This window comes from Temnothorax longispinosus, chromosome 7 (genome assembly GCF_030848805.1).
Source record: "Temnothorax longispinosus isolate EJ_2023e chromosome 7, Tlon_JGU_v1, whole genome shotgun sequence".
Lineage (NCBI taxonomy): Eukaryota > Metazoa > Arthropoda > Insecta > Hymenoptera > Formicidae > Temnothorax > Temnothorax longispinosus.
The window spans coordinates 13,937,206-13,959,627 of NC_092364.1; the positions used below are offsets into that span (position 1 = coordinate 13,937,206).

At 32.7% G+C, this 22,422-nt stretch overlaps 2 protein-coding genes and 2 pseudogenes across 2 annotated transcripts in view; 3 read left to right on the plus strand and 1 right to left on the minus strand.

Annotated features, from left to right (window-relative positions):
• Positions 1-1,095: 1,095 nt before the first annotated feature.
• LOC139816223 (cullin-3-like) lies at positions 1,096-4,313 on the minus strand (annotated as a pseudogene).
• A 1,874-nt stretch (positions 4,314-6,187) lies between these two features.
• Positions 6,188-10,713, plus strand: LOC139816148 (cullin-3-like; annotated as a pseudogene).
• On the plus strand, positions 10,347-15,275 carry LOC139816995 (protein unc-45 homolog B-like). The gene is given in 6 exon segments (XM_071784812.1): positions 10,347-10,379; positions 11,630-12,037; positions 12,346-12,675; positions 12,764-13,207; positions 13,604-15,127; positions 15,129-15,275. Coding segments are annotated over 6 exon segments (2,886 nt in total).
• A 3,033-nt stretch (positions 15,276-18,308) lies between these two features.
• LOC139816996 (protein unc-45 homolog B-like) overlaps positions 18,309-22,422 on the plus strand; it is a 30,497-nt gene continuing 26,383 nt past the window's right edge. The window contains exons 1-4 of the mRNA XM_071784813.1: positions 18,309-18,701; positions 19,207-19,413; positions 19,626-19,931; positions 20,458-20,634. Of these exons, the coding sequence (XP_071640914.1) occupies positions 18,309-18,701; positions 19,207-19,413; positions 19,626-19,931; positions 20,458-20,634 (1,083 nt within the window). The remainder of the gene's footprint in view (positions 18,702-19,206; positions 19,414-19,625; positions 19,932-20,457; positions 20,635-22,422) is intronic.

Sequence of the window (22,422 nt, forward strand, 5' to 3'; positions counted from 1 at the left end):
GATTATACGTAGTGGGTAACCGACTTTATGGATTTTTGGAAGTCCATAGCAACGTGGCAGGTTCCCATTCGTACAATTTAAGGCGTTATACATCTTTATATCAATGATGTCGTTATTTAACCATGATTTCACCAAACAATTTAGATTTAAGGTAATCTTTCTTATCGGATCCTTTTTTAACTTTTTATATGTAGAAGGATCATTGAGTAATAACTCCATTTGACGGGTGTCCGTCATTGAGTAATAACTCCATTTGACAAATTTAAAAAAACGTTCATTTAATTCCGGCCAAATACATACGAATGGAGTATACAGCGACGTGCAGTTTTACATATGCCATTTTACCCTTGCAGTGATCCAAGCTTTGATAGCATTAGTGAATGACCCTGAGCCCGAGCATCCCTTGAGAATGCTTGAGAGCGGATCTAGCTGAAGAATTTCTGAAGGATGGAAAAAAGTTTTTTAAAAAATGCAAAAGAGTTTACAAAAAAGCATGCCGAAAAGAGGCGGGAATCATCATCATCATCTTCTAACGAATAACCCCGTCAGCTGATTAAAACTCAAGCCAATGTATACCTCTGTTTGTTAATCCCCGATTCTCACAGATTCGAGTTGAGACGACTCTGTACAGTATTGGTTAACATCGACAGAAATTGTAATGTTTATAAGAAGTGGGATGAACTTATCAGAGTACAGTAAATTATGATGAATAACTGTATCATGTTGTATACAATTTATACTTGAAGTCATATATCCAATTATACTTTGATTTATCATCGAAAGGTCGTTACATTCCAGCTGATCCGGTAGGAATGTATACGATGATGAAACTTTACAAGAACTACTTTTTAGTTAGGGTAAACTGTTTGTTTAGCATGTTAAACTTTGTATAGAAAATAAATGTATTGGGTGAATATTTCAGAAATAATAAAGTGCTGTAGCATTTTAATTTTATTCAGTTTTGTGTACGAAAAAGGATAAAATTTTTATTTAAATATTAAAACTCCATCTTAATAAATACATCTTAATAAATACAGAGAGAATACAAATAAAAATAATTTTCATTTAAATATTAAAACTCCATCTTAATAAATACATCTTAATAAATACAGAGAGAATACAAATAAAAATAAAAACATAACATCAATTCGCCTTTCTTCACTACAACGTGAAAGAGTGCAATACATGTTTGAATTAAACTGCATTTTATCTTTGTCTTTATTTAATCTCATGCGCACATATATCATCCCGCTAACAAATTCTGCATCTCTTACAGATTCATAGATCCCACTTTTGGCATACTATAATAAATAAGAAGAAGATAACGATAATGACGCCAAATAATGGTGATGTAATAATGATTCGGTGAATAAAATAACATTAATGTGTAGTAAGAGCAGGATATACAATATTATTACAAATTACTTACATGTTTGTACACATCCAATATTGAATTCAGCATTAAGCAACATATGTATACACCGCCCTGTAAATCATAAAATGTATTAGTTTGTATTTCTGTAAATATTAGCGTCAATGTATAACATGCATTACATACCGATCTTCCTCTGTGCGAGCCAAGTACTCTCGATGGATTAAGTTTTCGATACGTCTCTTAATTATTACAGGTGAAGGCAAAAAATCGATCTCTTAACCGTTCTGTTACTTTTGTTACTAGTATCTTATGCTAATAAAAGAGAAAATAAATTGATATATATTAATTAAGATCTATATATTCTACACATATATTATAGCTTATCTCGAATAAAAAATATTTTTTTACGTTCGAAAAAATATGTATCAATGAATTAACCGTGTACAGTGAACTTATATTTTAAAAATTTTCAAGTTACATACAGGCATACGCTTTTCGACTTTCATAATTTGTACGATGGCTGCGTCGATCTCGTATTTCCGGTCTTTATCGATTTTATTGCGAATCTCTTTTCTCTCATGTTCGGATTCTTCCTTTGCTGCTACAGTCTGGATCTTTACTCTTAACAAAAGCGATACAAATATTCATAAAGGATGGTTATTTACATCACATATATATATATATATATATATATATATATATATATATATATATTATTAACACATTTGCAGCCACTAACGTACCCAGCAAACACAGTAATCACCGAGTGCGCAATTTGCTATCAAATTAATGGGTAATTTTATGTCACTTTTAAGATTTGTAGCCAATTGTCCTTGATGTAATTATATGTAATTACGTTATTTTAAAATGTAGTTTGTTGCCGCTGGTATAATTTAACGTTATTTTATATTTTTAGGAAAGCACATGATTTTATGATTCGTATTTATGATTACTTCAGCTATCTGACATTAAATTGATTTCATCAAAATGAGCATTTAAACGGAATTAAAAATTGTTTGGATCCGAAAATGAAACAAATTTGCACGTATAGCTCTCAGTACAGTCGCACGCGCTAGAATCGCCAGCTGCGAAAGTGTTAATATATATATCATTTATTGCATAAAAATATAATACCTATGTAATTTACTGGTAAAACTGTCGTTCACACAGAATAAACTATCCGTAGATTCATATGCCTTGGTACGAGGATGTTTAAGTAAAATTCTTTGTGTAGCTTTACCCATGGAAAGAGATTGCAATGCTCTGTCCAAATCCTTCTTTGGAATATTGGTTTCACCTTGAATTTCCTACACAATAATCATACATATATATATATATATATATATAGAAATTATAAACATTTTTGATTCTTCATGTAACATACGTAGATATGAGATGAGTAATTAGCTGCTTAAACTTATATCAAAACTCACCTCAAACGTTAACCTTTCATTTTTATTGAATAGCATTAACACACACATTTGGTAAGTGGAAACTTGTATTATGTACACGCAATTACTCATCTCTTCTCTTCGTGGTCCATAAAATACAGCGTTTAGCTCAGCAGAACCTGTACAAATTTTTATCATTGCACTCATTATATTACTAAATGTTTAAGTAAAAACAGATATTGATAAAAACATAAAAATAATAACTCACCTAATTGTGGGTGTAACGTTAATGTTCGACCGCTATGTTTAGCTAGGTAGAAGCGCCGGAAGGCATCAAAGGCATCACGCGGAGCAGCGGGCATACTGCATGCTGGAGTGGTTGATTGCATTGGCCAGGAATGAGATTTGAGCACTCGGACACTTATATCCACACCATGTAGATTTGTCTTTATGAAACATACACAGATAAGACATAAAATAATAATCTATATCTATGATATACGCATAAATACAAATTTTATAAAATGTTTTAATTAAACATAACCAGAATATTACGTGTTAACAATCTTTTCTGTAACTTATACGCTAATTTATATTTTATTTATACATATGAAAATATTCAAATTAATACATTTATATAAAATCTTTTTTATAGAAGTATTTAAGATATACTCTGTTATAATAAAAACTTTTATTATATTTTCTTTACTAGCTGGTCTATGCTTTATTATATTATTTTGAAACTTACGCCAGATGTAAGAACATGATTCTGAAATTCATCCATAATAGTTTTGCTGATTGTTAAATCGTTAACCATATTTTCTAACTTTGATGTGAAGTAAGATTTACTATTACTCTAAAAAAATAATAAAAAAATGTTTTTAACTTCTTTTAATATAAAAATGTAAGCAATACCCGTTTCAGATATGAACAAAACTATTTTGATCTAGAATATTTACATATCTAGTTCTAATTCTCACCTTAAGTTTGGATATCATATTCTTTTCACTATCATCTGAAACAGACTTATTCAACAATAATCGTTTGGCTAAGTGTTGTCTATAGTACTGTTCAAATACATCCTTTTCTTGTAAGAAACCGAATAAAACTATAGTTTTTTCTAGGATCTCTTCAATCTCCTGCTCTGTCATCTAAAACCAAATATATTCATGTATCGAAAGTCATACGATATGTAACAATGCAATTATACACATAATACTAACTCCTTCTTTCTTCAATTTGTCGTCGATAAATAGCGACAGATATTTCGGGCTTTTAGCCTTAGGATTCAATTCATTAAGGAAGTATTTAAAATTCGATGCTATAATTATCTGTTCATAATTCTCGTCATTATTGAAAGAAGGACGTAGAAAATGATCAAAGCGATCTTTTAGATTTAACAAGTTTTGGACGTAAAGAACGGCATTTGTGGTTGATTCATGCTCTTCTTGCACTAACGCGGGGCCCTGCTCTCTGAGGAACTGAGATACATAGTCGCACCAAATAATGCGCACTTCGTCTGATACTCTCGAAAATAGTTTATACATATTACCAAGTTCTACCAATAATTTTGTATATATGTTTTACGTTTTATTTATTTCTGTTGATGTTTTTGAGAGATAGACCTGTTTGCTACAATGCTTTGTGTGATTATTGACATCTACACAGTTCAAGAAGAACCATCCTGTTAGCAGCATCAATAATTATCGTAAGCAGATTATTACATATTATTCGGTAAATTCGTTTCGCATCATATTTTTTATATGAAAATATATCTCGCAAATATTCTAATACGACGTTTCTTTTATAACTCATGTTTCTATGTTTCAACACGTACTTTACAAATGATCGAGGGTAAGAATTGGCAATAACAGCCAGATGCAGTAAAAATAGGCGCATATATATTTTATAATATATGATACAAAAATAATAAAAATCTCTGAAGAAATAAAGTGGTATAATCGAGTACGTTCCGATCCTTTCTTTAGATAATTTTGCAGCGCATGATGTTAGCAAATTGTAACTCTTTGCAGTTATTCTCAATAATCGTTATAATCGTTAGCTTATCGCCGCAATATCGTCTCGTTCGGCATTCTGCGAAAAATCAATCTACGACCTTTTACGTGGCCAAGAGCGCGCGCGCTTTCGAAAATCACGTGACGCGCGCCTTATTAGTCGGTCACAGGAAAAGCCAATCAGGATAAAATTCTATCGCAAGGAGACAGCGCTCGGTAGTACTCTTTTTGGATAATATTCGCTGGTTTAAGTTAGTCCTTGAAAAGTGCTAGGATCGTAAACAATCGTGGGGCGAGAAGAAGAAGTTTGAAGGTGCGATACGAGCGAACATTACAAAGAGAAAACTATTCGACAGGTAAAGGTTCTACATTTTGTTCTGTTTCGCTGCGACGATCAGAATAAAAGCTTGCCGCGTGTGACGTGATCCAATTCGACATAATATAAATATTCGTAGAAACGTAAGATTATTACTTTTTGCCCGAAAATACTTTTACATATTGTCGAAACAAATAATGCAAAAGCTATTGTATAACGTGTTTAAGTGAAACGGTGAGGCCAAACGAGCCAGTATAGTTCCACTATAGGATTGTTAAACTACATACGAGGCACGAGGCACAAGGTTGAGTAAGTTGCGATTAGCGCATTAACTTAAACGCTCATTTTTAGATGCATCTCACGACGAATCTCATGTTGCATGAAGAAAAAAGCGACAAATGCCATGGCACTTTAATTTTATAATAAGTCGTAATTTTAAAATTGATTCCAGATAGAACGTACTTTAACGATGCGATAATAATAAAGTTTCCCTTTTTATGTAACTGAAAAATTAAATTTTGTGAACTGTGATATTTATATATATATCTCATCAAAATGTGATCCCTCACGAATTTAAAAATACTGCAGCTCGAGTCTTTATTTTCTTATAATATATCCTTACATTATCGGCTATTGTGTCAGTCTATTTACACGAAACACATCCGAACTGATTTAAAAAGACAAACGAACTGGATGTGTAAAAAAACTGATAAACAAATACTCGGTTGACGGCCCGAGTTAGATGCCTTCATATAAAGAAAAACGCTGAGATTCAATATCACGCAAATAAATTTCTCGCGCGTCTCAGATAATTTGCACACTTTTCCCAGACAAGTGTAAATCGCGCCAGATTTTTGCAGCAAAGCGAACATAATTGCATTTTTTGCAATAAGACGAAAAAAATATTTGAATGTAGTGTCATAAATCGTTGCCGATCCAAACTCGAACTTTTCCTTTCGCGATCGACAATAAATAATTGATTTAAAGTCAGCGGGTTGGAAGTATTATTCAGTCATAATTATAAATTCCACTCTCTAACATAAAAATTTTGGCAACTACAATTTATTTGCAGATCTTACACTAGCATTTTCAGAAAACATGGCAGAAAATTATGATGTTGAAACAATCTGGAACATATTAAAAAGTAATGTTAATGATCTTTTAAATAACTTTGAGTCCGGGAAAAGAGAATATGACTGTGTCATTTTAATGAGTAAAAACAAAGACGACGAACGATTATATACGGGACTGAAGGAAGTCATAACGGAACATCTTAAAAACAAAGTGCGAGAGGATGTTCGTTGTTCCTTCCATAATAACTTTTTACAAACTTTAAATCTAAAATGGAACAATCATCAAACGGCAATGAGACATATATTAAACATTGTGGAGACCGGATATCTCGGATTAAGAGATGAAAACGATAGGACAGAAGCCATAGACCTTGCCATAAACCGTATATATACTCTTGGCTTTTCTACTTTTAGAGATGAGGTAATTTTCATTTTTAATGTTGATTTTGCAACGTTAAGTTGCTGTAATTTATTTAAAATGATTAAGTATGTTTATATTGATGAGTTTGTTATAAATGTTTTAGATTATTAGATATGGATGTATTAGAGACCATTTACGGGAAACATTATTAGGTATGGTCTCAAGCACGAGGGAAAGAAAAGGAGAAAAAGTTGCAGATTGTAGCACTATAAAAAATACCTGCGAAATGTTAAAGTTACTTGGAAGTAAAGATCACCAACGGTATGAGGAACAGTTTATGTCTCCTTACGACAGTCGCCAAGAATATGAAGACGTTTTTGAAAGGCCTTTTTTACAACAAACTGCTGAGTTTTATAAAGTAAGTGTCCAGTATGTGATACGTATAATATTCTTATATACATGCACATATGTAACTTGCAAAATTTTCTTCAGGAGGAATCTAAAAAGTTGCTGGAAGAAAATAGTACATCGTCGGAATATATAGAAAAAGTTGCAGCCAGAATCCACGAAGAATCTAAAAGGGCAAAACATTATTTAGATGAATTAACTCAATCACGGATAGTAAAAGTTGTAGAAGAAGAGTTAATCAAAGTACATATAAAAACCATTGTGTGTTTGTATGAGGTGTGTTTATTTACTATCTGGGTAGCGATCATGTAACCTTTTCCTTAGAACGGAAACGTGAAAAGTAAAAAATTTTTAATTTTTACGTTTCCGTCCTAGGGGAAAAGGTACATGATCGATCAATAAACTAAACTTAAATATATGTATATCATGTGTCATATAATCATATGTTTAACACATAATATATATTATGTGTTATATACCTTAACATCTTTTGTTTGACAGATGGAAAACAATTATAGTGTAGCACACATGCTCGAAAATGAGAAAACGGAAGAACTTGGTAATATGTATAAACTATTTTCGAGAGTATCAGACGAAGTGCGCATTATTTGGTGCGACTATGTATCTCAGTTCCTCAGAGAGCAGGGCCCCGCGTTAGTGCAAGAAGAGCATGAATCAACCACAAATGCCGTTCTTTACGTCCAAAACTTGTTAAATCTAAAAGATCGCTTTGATCATTTTCTACGTCCTTCTTTCAATAATGACGAGAATTATGAACAGATAATTATAGCATCGAATTTTAAATACTTCCTTAATGAATTGAATCCTAAGGCTAAAAGCCCGAAATATCTGTCGCTATTTATCGACGACAAATTGAAGAAAGAAGGAGTTAGTATTATGTGTATAATTGCATTGTTACATATCGTATGACTTTCGATACATGAATATATTTGGTTTTAGATGACAGAGCAGGAGATTGAAGAGATCCTAGAAAAAACTATAGTTTTATTCGGTTTCTTACAAGAAAAGGATGTATTTGAACAGTACTATAGACAACACTTAGCCAAACGATTATTGTTGAATAAGTCTGTTTCAGATGATAGTGAAAAGAATATGATATCCAAACTTAAGGTGAGAATTAGAACTAGATATATAAATATTCTAGATCAAAATAGTTTTGTTCATATCTGAAACGGGTATTGCTTACATTTTTATATTAAAAGAAGTTAAAAACATTTTTTATTATTTTTTTAGAGTTATAGTAAATCTTACTTCACATCAAAGTTAGAAAATATGGTTAACGATTTAACAATCAGCAAAACTATTATGGATGAATTTCAGAATCATGTTCTTACATCTGGCGTAAGTTTCAAATAATATAATAAAGCATAGACCAGCTAGTAAAGAAAATATAATAAAAGTTTTTATTATAACAGAGTATATCTTAAATACTTCTATAAAAAAGATTTTATATAAATGTATTAATTTGAATATTTTCATATGTATAAATAAAATATAAATTAGCGTATAAGTTACAGAAAAGATTGTTAACACGTAATATTCTGGTTATGTTTAATTAAAACATTTTATAAAATTTGTATTTATGCGTATATCATAGATATAGATTATTATTTTATGTCTTATCTGTGTATGTTTCATAAAGACAAATCTACATGGTGTGGATATAAGTGTCCGAGTGCTCAAATCTCATTCCTGGCCAATGCAATCAACCACTCCAGCATGCAGTATGCCCGCTGCTCCGCGTGATGCCTTTGATGCCTTCCGGCGCTTCTACCTAGCTAAACATAGCGGTCGAACATTAACGTTACACCCACAATTAGGTGAGTTATTATTTTTATGTTTTTATCAATATCTGTTTTTACTTAAACATTTAGTAATATAATGAGTGCAATGATAAAAATTTGTACAGGTTCTGCTGAGCTAAACGCTGTATTTTATGGACCACGAAGAGAAGAGATGAGTAATTGCGTGTACATAATACAAGTTTCCACTTACCAAATGTGTGTGTTAATGCTATTCAATAAAATGAAAGGTTAACGTTTGAGGTGAGTTTTGATATAAGTTTAAGCAGCTAATTACTCATCTCATATCTACGTATGTTACATGAAGAATCAAAAATGTTTATAATTTCTATATATATATATATATATATATGTATGATTATTGTGTAGGAAATTCAAGGTGAAACCAATATTCCAAAGAAGGATTTGGACAGAGCATTGCAATCTCTTTCCATGGGTAAAGCTACACAAAGAATTTTACTTAAACATCCTCGTACCAAGGCATATGAATCTACGGATAGTTTATTCTGTGTGAACGACAGTTTTACCAGTAAATTACATAGGTATTATATTTTTATGCAATAAATGATATATATATTAACACTTTCGCAGCTGGCGATTCTAGCGCGTGCGACTGTACTGAGAGCTATACGTGCAAATTTGTTTCATTTTCGGATCCAAACAATTTTTAATTCCGTTTAAATGCTCATTTTGATGAAATCAATTTAATGTCAGATAGCTGAAGTAATCATAAATACGAATCATAAAATCATGTGCTTTCCTAAAAATATAAAATAACGTTAAATTATACCAGCGGCAACAAACTACATTTTAAAATAACGTAATTACATATAATTACATCAAGGACAATTGGCTACAAATCTTAAAAGTGACATAAAATTACCCATTAATTTGATAGCAAATTGCGCACTCGGTGATTACTGTGTTTGCTGGGTACGTTAGTGGCTGCAAATGTGTTAATAATATATATATATATATATATATATATATATATATATATATGTGATGTAAATAACCATCCTTTATTGAATATTTGTATCGCTTTTGTTAAGAGTAAAGATCCAGACTGTAGCAGCAAAGGAAGAATCCGAACATGAGAGAAAAGAGATTCGCAATAAAATCGATAAAGACCGGAAATACGAGATCGACGCAGCCATCGTACAAATTATGAAAGTCGAAAAGCGTATGCCTGTATGTAACTTGAAAATTTTTAAAATATAAGTTCACTGTACACGGTTAATTCATTGATACATATTTTTCGAACGTAAAAAAAATTTTTTTATTCGAGATAAGCTATAATATATGTGTAGAATATATAGATCTTAATTAATATATATCAATTTATTTTCTCTTTTATTAGCATAAGATACTAGTAACAAAAGTAACAGAACGGTTAAGAGATCGATTTTTGCCTTCACCTGTAATAATTAAGAGACGTATCGAAAACTTAATCCATCGAGAGTACTTGGCTCGCACAGAGGAAGATCGGTATGTAATGCATGTTATACATTGACGCTAATATTTACAGAAATACAAACTAATACATTTTATGATTTACAGGGCGGTGTATACATATGTTGCTTAATGCTGAATTCAATATTGGATGTGTACAAACATGTAAGTAATTTGTAATAATATTGTATATCCTGCTCTTACTACACATTAATGTTATTTTATTCACCGAATCATTATTACATCACCATTATTTGGCGTCATTATCGTTATCTTCTTCTTATTTATTATAGTATGCCAAAAGTGGGATCTATGAATCTGTAAGAGATGCAGAATTTGTTAGCGGGATGATATATGTGCGCATGAGATTAAATAAAGACAAAGATAAAATGCAGTTTAATTCAAACATGTATTGCACTCTTTCACGTTGTAGTGAAGAAAGGCGAATTGATGTTATGTTTTTATTTTTATTTGTATTCTCTCTGTATTTATTAAGATGTATTTATTAAGATGGAGTTTTAATATTTAAATGAAAATTATTTTTATTTGTATTCTCTCTGTATTTATTAAGATGTATTTATTAAGATGGAGTTTTAATATTTAAATAAAAATTTATCCTTTTTCGTACACAAAACTGAATAAAATTAAAATGCTACAGCACTTTATTATTTCTGAAATATTCACCCAATACATTTATTTTCTATACAAAGTTTAACATGCTAAACAAACAGTTTACCCTAACTAAAAAGTAGTTCTTGTAAAGTTTCATCATCGTATACATTCCTATCAAGATTCATCCTCACAAAAGTAAATTTTTCGCGCATCTCAGATAATTCGCGACCAGACTCGCTTTTTATTAAAGAATTTTAATTCCCGCGTGAAAGGGAGGAATATAAATTGCCACTGACTCTTGCAGCAAAGCGTATATAATTGTGTATTTCTCGCGATAAAACATTTGCATGTAGTGTCATAAATCGCCGCCAATCTAAACTCGAAATTTTGCGATCGACAATAATTGAATTACAATCGGCGGGTTGGGCGGAAAGTACTATTGAGTCTATAATTTAACCCCAATATTCCTATTTATTTCGAAGATGGCTTATCGAAAATAAACCTGTTTTACAATATGTTAATGCGCGAAAGCACTCTAATATAAAAATTATAACTATTACAATTTATGTGCAGATCTTACATTAGAAATTGCATTGTTATTATTGAACTGCAGGTTTATTTTCAATCCATTAATGTCTTATACTTGCTTATGACTATTTAGCTATAATTTCATCATCTATGCTTTTCGCATTTAAGATAGTACATGTAACATATCACAGACAGTTTTTCCATGTTAAAATATACGTATACTTACATATAATGCAACATATTCTATATTTTGTGTTGTAGCGTTATTCCATCAGTCAGATATGACTGCACAGGAGTGGGAAAAGAAGGGCGATGAAGATTTTAATCACGAAAATTGGTCTGAAGCCTTAAGTCACTACACAAACGCAATTAAACTAGTAACAGAGGACAATGCTGAGAAGGCAGTATATTACAAATTTCGAGCCGCCACTTATTTAAATATATGCGATTACGACAGAGCGATTAAAGACTGCGATAGTGTGTTAAAAATATGTTATAATGATGCAAAGGCACTGTATCGCAAATGTCAAGCACTAAAAGCAGTAGGGAGATTCGAGGAGGCACTTCGGAACGCGGAGATTATTATTTCATCTATGCCCGATAACAAAATTGTTCAATCCGTAATGTCGCAATTACTTAAAATTCTACAAGAATGTCGGGAAAATGCAAGAATTAGTACCGAGGTAAATATTACATAAATATTACAAAAGTTTATTAACTCACAAAATATGATAATTTTGTCTAGATAATATAAAAATTATAACACATTTTTTTATACTGAATATATTACTAAGAGTTTTTGTTACATTTAATTTGACAAACAAATTTAAGTTTTGTTCTTCTTATTATAAAATTTTTATCGGGTAATAGTCTACACACCCTGTACATATATAAATTAAGTCATATATAAATATAATCTTTCACAGTTATTTATATTTTTATTACATATCATTATATTCAAATATATGTTTAATTTTACTTTATACTATAGGTATCAGAAATGATGGATTTAGCATTTAACATGAGAGCAGATAACCAGAAACGTGAAAACGCTATGAATAATCTGTTTGTGCTCGCACGTGGGAATGCTGGTGCCGAAGAGATCCTTAAGAAGGAAGGTGTACACAAACTCGCACAACTTGTAAAAGCTGAAGAGAACGAGAAAGTGACTTGTACCGCGATTCGTATTATAAGAACATTATGCAAAAATAATATTAGTCGAACCGAGTTTGTTGTGAAATATGTCGGTTTGCTTTGGTGTCTGGAAATGATAAACTGTACGTCTATAAGAAGAGTTAACGCGTCTCAATACTGTTTACAGGTAAATATTATCGAGTGAAATACGTGTAGTTACGTATATCATGTACGTATTTCAGTAATTAAAAGTTTATTGCATATTTCGGTTTCAGAATATATTAAACACTTACAGCGGCATGACTAATAATCCCGATTCAAAACTTGACAAGGCTTTATGCAAGAAGTATAAAAAAGAAATTTTCATGATTCTGTCGTTCTTGTTAAATAGTATAACGAGTAGAACGATATCAGGTCTTGCTAGAAACGCATTAATAGGACTTATTACGCGCAACATTCATTATACCGCGTTAAACTGGGCCAAACGATTAGTCGACCTTGGCGGCTTGCAAAGATTAATGGAAGTGGCCAGTGAAACGATGAAATATGAATGCGAATCCTCGATGGAGATCACGTCTTCCACGCAAACTATAATCAGTGTGTGTTTAACAAAAATATATGAAAACATGTGGTGTGAAGATGATAAGAGAAAATTTGTCAACGCCATTGCGGAATTTATTGAAGATAAATTGCGTTCGTCTGACATAGACTCTAATAAAGTATGAATTTTGTAACTTCCGATCTTTTTTAATTATTTAAATTGTTTCAAAATAAAAGGCCGAGTATCTTTTTAACTGTAGCTTATTTGAGTAATTTGAACTCTATTTTTAAAGCAAATATGTCAAAGAAGATTTCTTTTTCAATTGTCCATATTGTATATTATGCAAGTTTGATATATTAAGATACACAATTATAACAGAATTTAATCGAAGTTTATTGAAGAATATAACTTTACTATTTATTATATTTTCTGAAGCTTAATTTACTCTTAATTAAAGATTTATCCTATTTTCCATTCGAGTTAAATGACAGCAGGTGCCTTGATTTTTTAAAACAATTAATTATTGAAAAACAAAACGTATAAATCTATAAATTGTTAATTGATTGTTTTACAGGTGCGCATAGTACTTGCGATAACAACCTTAATATTTGGCTCGTTAGATAATGTTGTGGACGTAATTATTTTTAAAAGACTGATTTCTGATATGATGTTACTAATGTCAAAAACGAATGACCTGTTGCAACAGAAAGTAGTTTGCGAATGTATCGTCGCCGCTATAATCAAATATAATACGGCTAACGTGTTTATATGTCGAAATATAAATACATTAGAGAATCTGTATCAATCTAAGGATGATTCAATTCGGGTTCAAGCGTTAGTGGGTTTGTGCAAATTGAGTAGATTCGATGACAGCTTTTTACGCGATAGTGCGACCATCGATCCATTCACCGATAAAGCGACGAAGAAATTAACCAAGATTTGCAGACAATTATTGATCAATCCCAAGAAAGAGGATGATACGATATGGGCCATTAAAGGCCTATCGTATCTCACTTCCGACGCCGAGATCAAGGAGAAGTTCATCGAGGATCAACGTTCGTTCAAGCGCGTCGTTCAAGTGATGAACGAACTCGCCAAGACTGGCGATCAATCAGTACTCTACGCCGTGGCCACGACGTTGGTGAACTTGTGCAACGCTTATGACGATCAGGAACTCATACCAGAGATGAAAGAATTGCTAATGTTTAGCTCGTATCACCATTTTTTCGCGCGAAGTCAGAAGCTGAACCACGACGAATTTGTGACTAAAAGACGGTGCGCGTTAGCGAAGGCCGATGTAACCAGCGCTCTGGTAAGTCTCGCTAAAACGGACAGCCAGAACTGCAAGGAATTAGTGGCCCGCGTTTTCCACGCGATATGCAGTCAACAGGAGTTGAGAGAAATAATTGTTCAACAAGGTGGCACGGAAGCACTATTGTCGTTAGCACTGAGTGGCACAGACAAGGGAAAAAAACATGCTTCGCGAGCCCTGGTCTATCTAGGACTCAGGAGACATCCCGAGGTTGCGTTTTCCGGTCAGATAATCATGGAGGTTGTACGGCCGATGGTAAATCTTCTGAACCCGGAGTGTTCCGTGTATGAGAATAGTGAGACTCTAACAGCTTTGCGCAATCTAGCTAGTGTCAATGACCACACGCGACAACGTATATTCAACGAGGCAGGATTTCCGAAAATCGCTGATTATATGAATTCAAAGCATTACATGTTGAAACTCAGGTCCGCGCAACTTCTAGACAATTTGACATTATGCCGTGAAGTTGCTATTCGATGTTACAAGCAGGACAATTCTGATGTTATATCTCTTGTGTCCGAAACATTGTACGCGGACAAAAATGAAAATATGTACAAGGTAAATGCTGGAGTTCTAACAAGGGTCACGGCGATCAGCAAATCAACTTGCGAGAACATTCTCAACACGGATCCCACGCTAAAAGAACTAAGCAATTTCCTCGCTAATTTAGACGGTGAGTTACAATGTAGGGGTATTAAAATTTTGCTAAATATAATGAGAAACTCGAAAGATGCTGCTGCAAAAATCATCGAAACAGACGTAATGAAATCACTAAGGGCATTGAGCAAAAAACGATAACGCGCAAAATAAGGAGGTTAAGGAATTAGCATCCCTTGCTTTAGAGATTGTTGCGGAATGGGTAACTAATCAAGAGAAACGTAGCAAAGGATATGAATCGTCACAAAGCATTGATAACAAAGAATACATCGATTAAGAAAATCATATGTAAATGTTGATTGCGACCTGTGTCATTTTAATAGATGTCATGTTAATATCATATAAATGTCATATTAATAGAATATTATTTCTTCTTTAATAAATGAAAGCACAATGTGTATAGTACAATTAAGAAATAATGAAACTTTGCATTTACTAGACCTTGCACTTTTTACCCGTAATAAATAATATTCTAGCTTCTTCAAGTACAGAAGTACACTCTTTCTTGATAGGCTTGGGTCGTCGCTATGTCTCTGCAAAAATCTCTTTCTGAATTCTTGATTGCCGTTCTTGCAGGTTAAAATTTCTTTGTTCGCTGCTGCCAGCAATCGGTGAAGCTCGGAGAGTGCCGCGGATGTACTGACCGTATAGACGTTTTCATTTCAGCGCCTAATTCTTGCAAAATGGCAACTAATGAACCTAAGTATATATTTAATAATAATTAATATATATTATAATATATACATTTATATTCTTATATAAATCTCTAGTAAAGAGCGATTTACACGTAAGCGCCGTATGTTTGCCACACGTTAAAGTGTACGCAAGCGGAAGCTTTTCAAACGCAAATAATAATCAAACAAAAGAAATGGTTCAATTCGATCCAACTGGCATTAATATAATATTTAAATACACAACGTTTCGACCAATTATTCTCCTCACGGTCGAAAAATAATCTATTATGATTGGTAAATTTTCTTACGGTTACGACAAAAATTTTGTTACGTGCAATGGCCTTTACAGGCGTACGAAACAACTTGAAGTAATTTATAATGTGCAATATTAATTTTATAATTTATTATACATGTAGTGCAAGAAAAGCAAGTTCTAATGATAACTGAGAAAATTTACGGACTGATTTTTAGAAAATATATTGGTAGAATTTTACTGTAAAATTTGACAAGAATTGTAAATTGTTTAAATCAGAAATCTCGGTTTATGACGTCGCAAAAATGTGGCTTAAATCCGCTCAGATTTGTGGGCAGAAAATACAAAATCTACCGGCTACAAAATTGTATGCAGTGGAGCTTTAAATTATTTTTATTAATAATACATAACATAATTACTTACAATAAATTACTTATAATAAAAATAATTATGTATTTGTGATAATAAAATAAAGTAATTTTGGTAATAAAATATATTGGTAATAGAATATATCTCGAAGCCGCGGATATATATATACAATGCAATTCTTTTAGATTCAATATTAGTGAAAGCCCGCAGTTTAATTAAATCGAGTTACTATTATCTATTTATAGTCCAAAAGTTTTAGAAAATAGAAACAATTCAAACGATTTAAAAAAGAAAACTTTTTTTTTACTATTATATCGTTACAAAGTACACGAGATTAGGCATGATGGCTTGATGCGCTTGGATATAACAAAATGACGGTTTTTTCGCTTGCCTGCCACCGCCGCTGTCTAAATATTACAAAAAATACGATCGATTAAAAATCGTTAGCTTATCGCCGCAATATCGTCTCGTTCGGCATTCTGCGAAAAATCAATCTACGACCTTTTACGTGGCCAAGAGCGCGCGCGCTTTCGAAAATCACGTGACGCGCGCCTTATTAGTCGGTCACAGGAAAAGCCAATCAGGATAAAATTCTATCGCAAGGAGACAGCGCTCGGTACTCTTTTTGGATAATATTCGCTGGTTTAAGTTAGTCCTTGAAAAGTGCTAGGATCGTAAACAATCGTGGGGCGAGAAGAAGAAGTTTGAAGGTGCGATACGAACGAACATTACAAAGAGAAAACTATTCGACAGGTAAAGGTTCTACATTTTGTTCTGTTTCGCTGCGACGATCAGAATAAAAGCTTGCCGCGTGTGACGTGATCCAATTCGACATAATATAAATATTCGTAGAAACGTAAGATTATTACTTTTTGCCCGAAAATACTTTTACATATTGTCGAAACAAGTAATGCAAAAGCTATTGTATAACGTGTTTAAGTGAAACGGTGAGGCCAAACGAGCCAGTATAGTTCCACTATAGGATTGTTAAACTACATACGAGGCACGAGGCACAAGGTTGAGTAAGTTGCGATTAGCGCATTAACTTAAACGCTCATTTTTAGATGCATCTCACGACGAATCTCATGTTGCATGAAGAAAAAAGCGACAAATGCCATGGCACTTTAATTTTATAATAAGTCGTAATTTTAAAATTGATTCCAGATAGAACGTACTTTTAACGATGCGATAATAATAAAGTTTCCCTTTTTATGTAACTGAAAAATTAAATTTTGTGAACTGTGATATTTATATATATATCTCATCAAAATGTGATCCCTCACGAATTTAAAAATACTGCAGCTCGAGTCTTTATTTTCTTATAATATATCCTTACATTATCGGCTATTGTGTCAGTCTATTTACACGAAACACATCCGAACTGATTTAAAAAGACAAACGAACTGGATGTGTAAAAAAACTGATAAACAAATACTCGGTTGACGGCCCGAGTTAGATGCCTTCATATAAAGAAAAACGCTGAGATTCAATATCACGCAAATAAATTTCTCGCGCGTCTCAGATAATTTGCACACTTTTCTCAGACAAGTGTAAATCGCGCCAGATTTTTGCAGCAAAGCGAACATAATTGCATTTTTTGCAATAAAACGAAATAAAATATTTGAATGTATAGTAGTGTCATAAATCGTTGCCGATTCAAACTCGAACTTTCCCTTTCGCGATCGACAATAAATAATTGATTTAAAGTCAGCGGGTTGGAAGTATTATTCAGTCATAATTATAAATTCCACTTTCTAATATAAAAATTTTGGCAACTACAATTTATTTGCAGATCTTACACTAGCAATTGCATTGTTATTTTTCGATTCCTTAATATCTCATACTTGCATATAATTATTTATAAGTAATTTCATATATACTCTATGTATGTCTTTCGCATTTAAGATAATACGAAACGTGTAAAATATCACGAGAGTCTTCCCACGTTAAAACATATATGCATCATATATTTTATGCTGTAGAGATATTCCACTCCACCATGGCAGAGTCAAATATGACTGCACAAAAATGGAAAGAGAAGGGTAACGAAGAGTTTAACAAAGGCATTTGGTCAGAAGCATTGAGTGACTACACAAACGCACTGAACTTAGTAAAGAACAACGCTGAGAGAACAGTGTACTACAAAAATCGAGCTGCCGCTTTATTGAAGCGGGGCATTTATGAGGAAGTTATTAAAGACTGCAACAATGCGTTAAAGATATGTTGTAATAAAGCATTGTATCGCAGATGTCAAGCACTAGAAGCGTTAGACAGATTCGAGGAGGCATATCAGGACGCGGAGATTATTATTTCATCTGACCCCAATAACAAAGTTATTCAACCCGTAAAGGAGCGCTTACATGAAATTGTACAAGGTTGTCGTAAGGACCCACATCTTAGTGCTACGGTAAATATACATAACTATTACAAAGGTTTATCAACTTGCAAGACATATTAATTTAGTCTAGATAATATAAAAATTATAACATAATTCTTGTACTGGATATATTAGTAAAAGTTTTTATTTCTCAAAATACTACACATGATTTGACAAATGGATCTAAAAAACAGTCGTTTTCGTTCGACTCAACTGGCCAAAATCAATATATTAATAATAACTTGCACAACGTTTTGACCGATTTCCGGTCCTTTTTAAGTGCGTTTCTCGTAATCTATCCGCAAATCCGCATACAAAAATCGAACAAAAACGACTTTTTTAATTATTTACTGGCAACGGAAATGGATTTAAGTTTTTTTCTTATTACATAATTTTTAATTGCTATTTGATTAATAGCATACTCGCTACGTAGATAGAAGTTACATAACACAAATATTATTATTCACTGCAGTTATTTTTATTTTTATTACATATCATTATGTTTAAGAATACGCTTATTTTTACTTTGTATTAGATATCACAAATGCTGGATTTAGCATTTAACGTGAGCGCAGAAAAGGAGAAACGTGAAATCGCTATGACCTCTCTACTTATGCTCGCACGTGACGAAGCTAGTGCCGAGGAGATATTCCAGAAGGAAGTTGTATCAAAAATCGCAGAACTTATAACAGTTGAAGAGAATGAGAAAGTGATTTGTAGCGCGATTCGTATTGTGGACGAGGTATGCAAAAACAATATTAAACGAACCGAGTCCGTTATGAGATATGTCGGTTTGCTTTGGTGTCTGGAAATCATGAACAGCACGTCTCCAAAGATAGTCAACGCGTCTCAATATTGTTTACAAGTTGATATTATAAAACAAATAATACGTACAGTTGTACATATTTACACATATTTTAGTAATTAAAATATTATTGCATATTTTGGTTTCAGAACATATTGAACACTTACAGCGGCATGAATAATGAACATGATGCAAAACCCGATAAGACTTTGTGCGAAACACACAAAAATGAACTTGATATGATTTTGTCATGCTTATTGAATAGTATAACGAATAAAATGATAACAGGACTTGCTACAGACGCAATAATAGAACTTATTACGCATAACATTCATACTGCATTAAATTGGGCCGAACAATTGGTCGAGCTTCGCGGTTTGCAAAAATTATTGGAGATAGCCAGTCAATTGGAGGAATACGAATCCTCGTTCGACATAACGTCTTCTACGCGAACTGTAATCAGTATGTGCTTAGCAAAGATATATGAAAACACGTACTGTATGATGATAAGAGGACATTTATCAACGCCACTGAAGAATTTATTGGGGATAAATTGCTGAAATTTGACACAGAATCCAAAGTATAAATTTTGAAATTACCGGTTTTTTTTAATTACTTAAATTAATTCAAAATAAAGTCTATAATCTCTAAAGTCTATAAAATTCAAATTAAACTCTATAATCTCTAAAGCAATTAAAAAATTAAAAATGTCAAAGAAAATTTATTTTTTAATTGTCGATATTGTATACTGTGTAACTTACACATATATTAAAAATATTAAAATACAATTGTAACGGACTTTAATCAAAATTTATTGAGTATAATTATATCATCTATCGTATTTTCTGAAGCATAATTTACCAATATTTTTTGTATTTTCTATCAAAATTAAATAACAATGTAGTTGCCTTGATTTATTTTTCATTAATCAAATGTTGCTCTACGTAAAAATTTATAAATTGTTACTTGATTGTTTTATAGGTGCGCATAATACTTGCGACAACAACTTTAATATTCGGTCCGTTAGATGTTGCGGAAGCAGTTATCTTTAAACCAGAGATTTTTGAAATGATCTTTGCTATGTCAAAAACGGATGACATATTGCAACAAAAAGTGGTTTGCGAATGTATCGTTGCCGTTGTGACCAAATATAAAAAGGTCAGTGTATTTATACGTCGAAGTGTAAATACTATATTAAAGAACCTGTATCAATCTAAGGATGATTCAACTCGGATTCGAGCGTTAGTGGATTTTTGCAAGTTAAGCAAATTTGACAAAAGCATTTTGAGCGGTTGCACAACTATCGAACCGTTCGCAGATGGAGCGACGAAGAAATTGGAAACGGCTCGAATTCCCCGCGGTGTTCGGATAGGGTGGGATAAAGAGAGAAATTTTCGTACGCGTATATGTCGGATAGAGAGGTGCGGCGGGATCGTCCGGGATGCAGAATTGAGGATAAATGCCTTGATCCGACCCTCGAACGAGTCCCCGAACTACGCTTAGCTCCTAGTGCACATGTGCCATGCCGTTTCTCCATCTCCACGGTACCGTTTCCTCGAAAATCTATATTTAAAATTTTAAGGTACTACTCTCTCGCATCTACGTCTATCACCTTCTGTGTATCCTTCGTCTGTTCAAAGAACCCAGGTAGCAGACAGTCGTCATAATGACGTGATTCTTACGTCATTTTATGACGTATGTTACGTCATTTATTCCTAAAGTTTAACGTAAAAATGACGTATTTTTCACGGTCCTAAGTCACATCCCAACGACGTCATTTTCTGACGTTTTATTGACGGCAAAAATAGGTCCAATGTACGACATACCGGTTTCTAGAAATGTTTTTTATGAAATTAAAATTTTAAAATGTCTACTTGATAAACGTTTATAAAAAAATGTTCTTTTTCTTTATCTAAGAAAAAAAAAAGCTTTTTAACTGTTTCGTTACATGCCATGTGCGTATAGCCGCTCTCAAGGCGGTCACCCATCCTAGTACAGTACCGCGTCCGAGTCGCTTGACTTCGATGATCCAGTGGACAGTGACGATTTTCTCACCCTGATGCTTCCCTATTAACTGTACTTGTCTATAACAGGTACATCTTTAAAGTGGTCAAAAATCTTGTAATGATATCTTCTTAATAGTTATAACACTGCATGAAATAGTTGTCATAAAACTATAATTACACACGCAACTAGATCCACTTATACCATAAATTTACAACGTCAATCATAAAGTTACGAAACACTTTATAAATGTAGGAATATTCCTGTGAAAAATACTGTGAAAAATATGTCATTTTTACGTCAAACTTTAGGAATAAATGACGTAACATGCGTCATAAAATGACGTAAGAATCACGTCATTATGACGACTGTCTGCTACCTGGGTAGTCAATTAAACGTCTATATAATGTCATTTTACAAAGTCTTTTTGACGTATTAAAACATGACGTTAAATATACGTCACTTAATCGACGAATGACGTTACTGACCAATTATGACCAAATATTGACGTCAAAATGACGAGTGCTTGCTACCTGGGAAGTATACGCTCTAATCTTGGATTGGACGGAAGTAACCTGCTTGGATCGATGGAAGTTATCAAACAGCTGTCGATGGCGATTTTGAATGAAATTGAATTTATAACTATATCTTTTAGAGCAGAACGTTAAAGCAAACATATGGATATTCTAGAATTTTTTAGAAATAAAAAGTGTTTTCACGCATTCACGGCTATGAAATTGACAATAAAAAAAAATATAGAAACTATAATTTGGACAAAATTGTCCACATTTTGAGCGACAAATTAAACGAGTAAACGGAAAATGAATATATGAGTTACATGCGATCTAGAGTTCAAGCCGAAGTACATAGAACTATCGTACTTTTTCCATCACTTCGTATAAGTTTCGTAGATCGATCGATATTCTCGCAACTTTCTTCGCA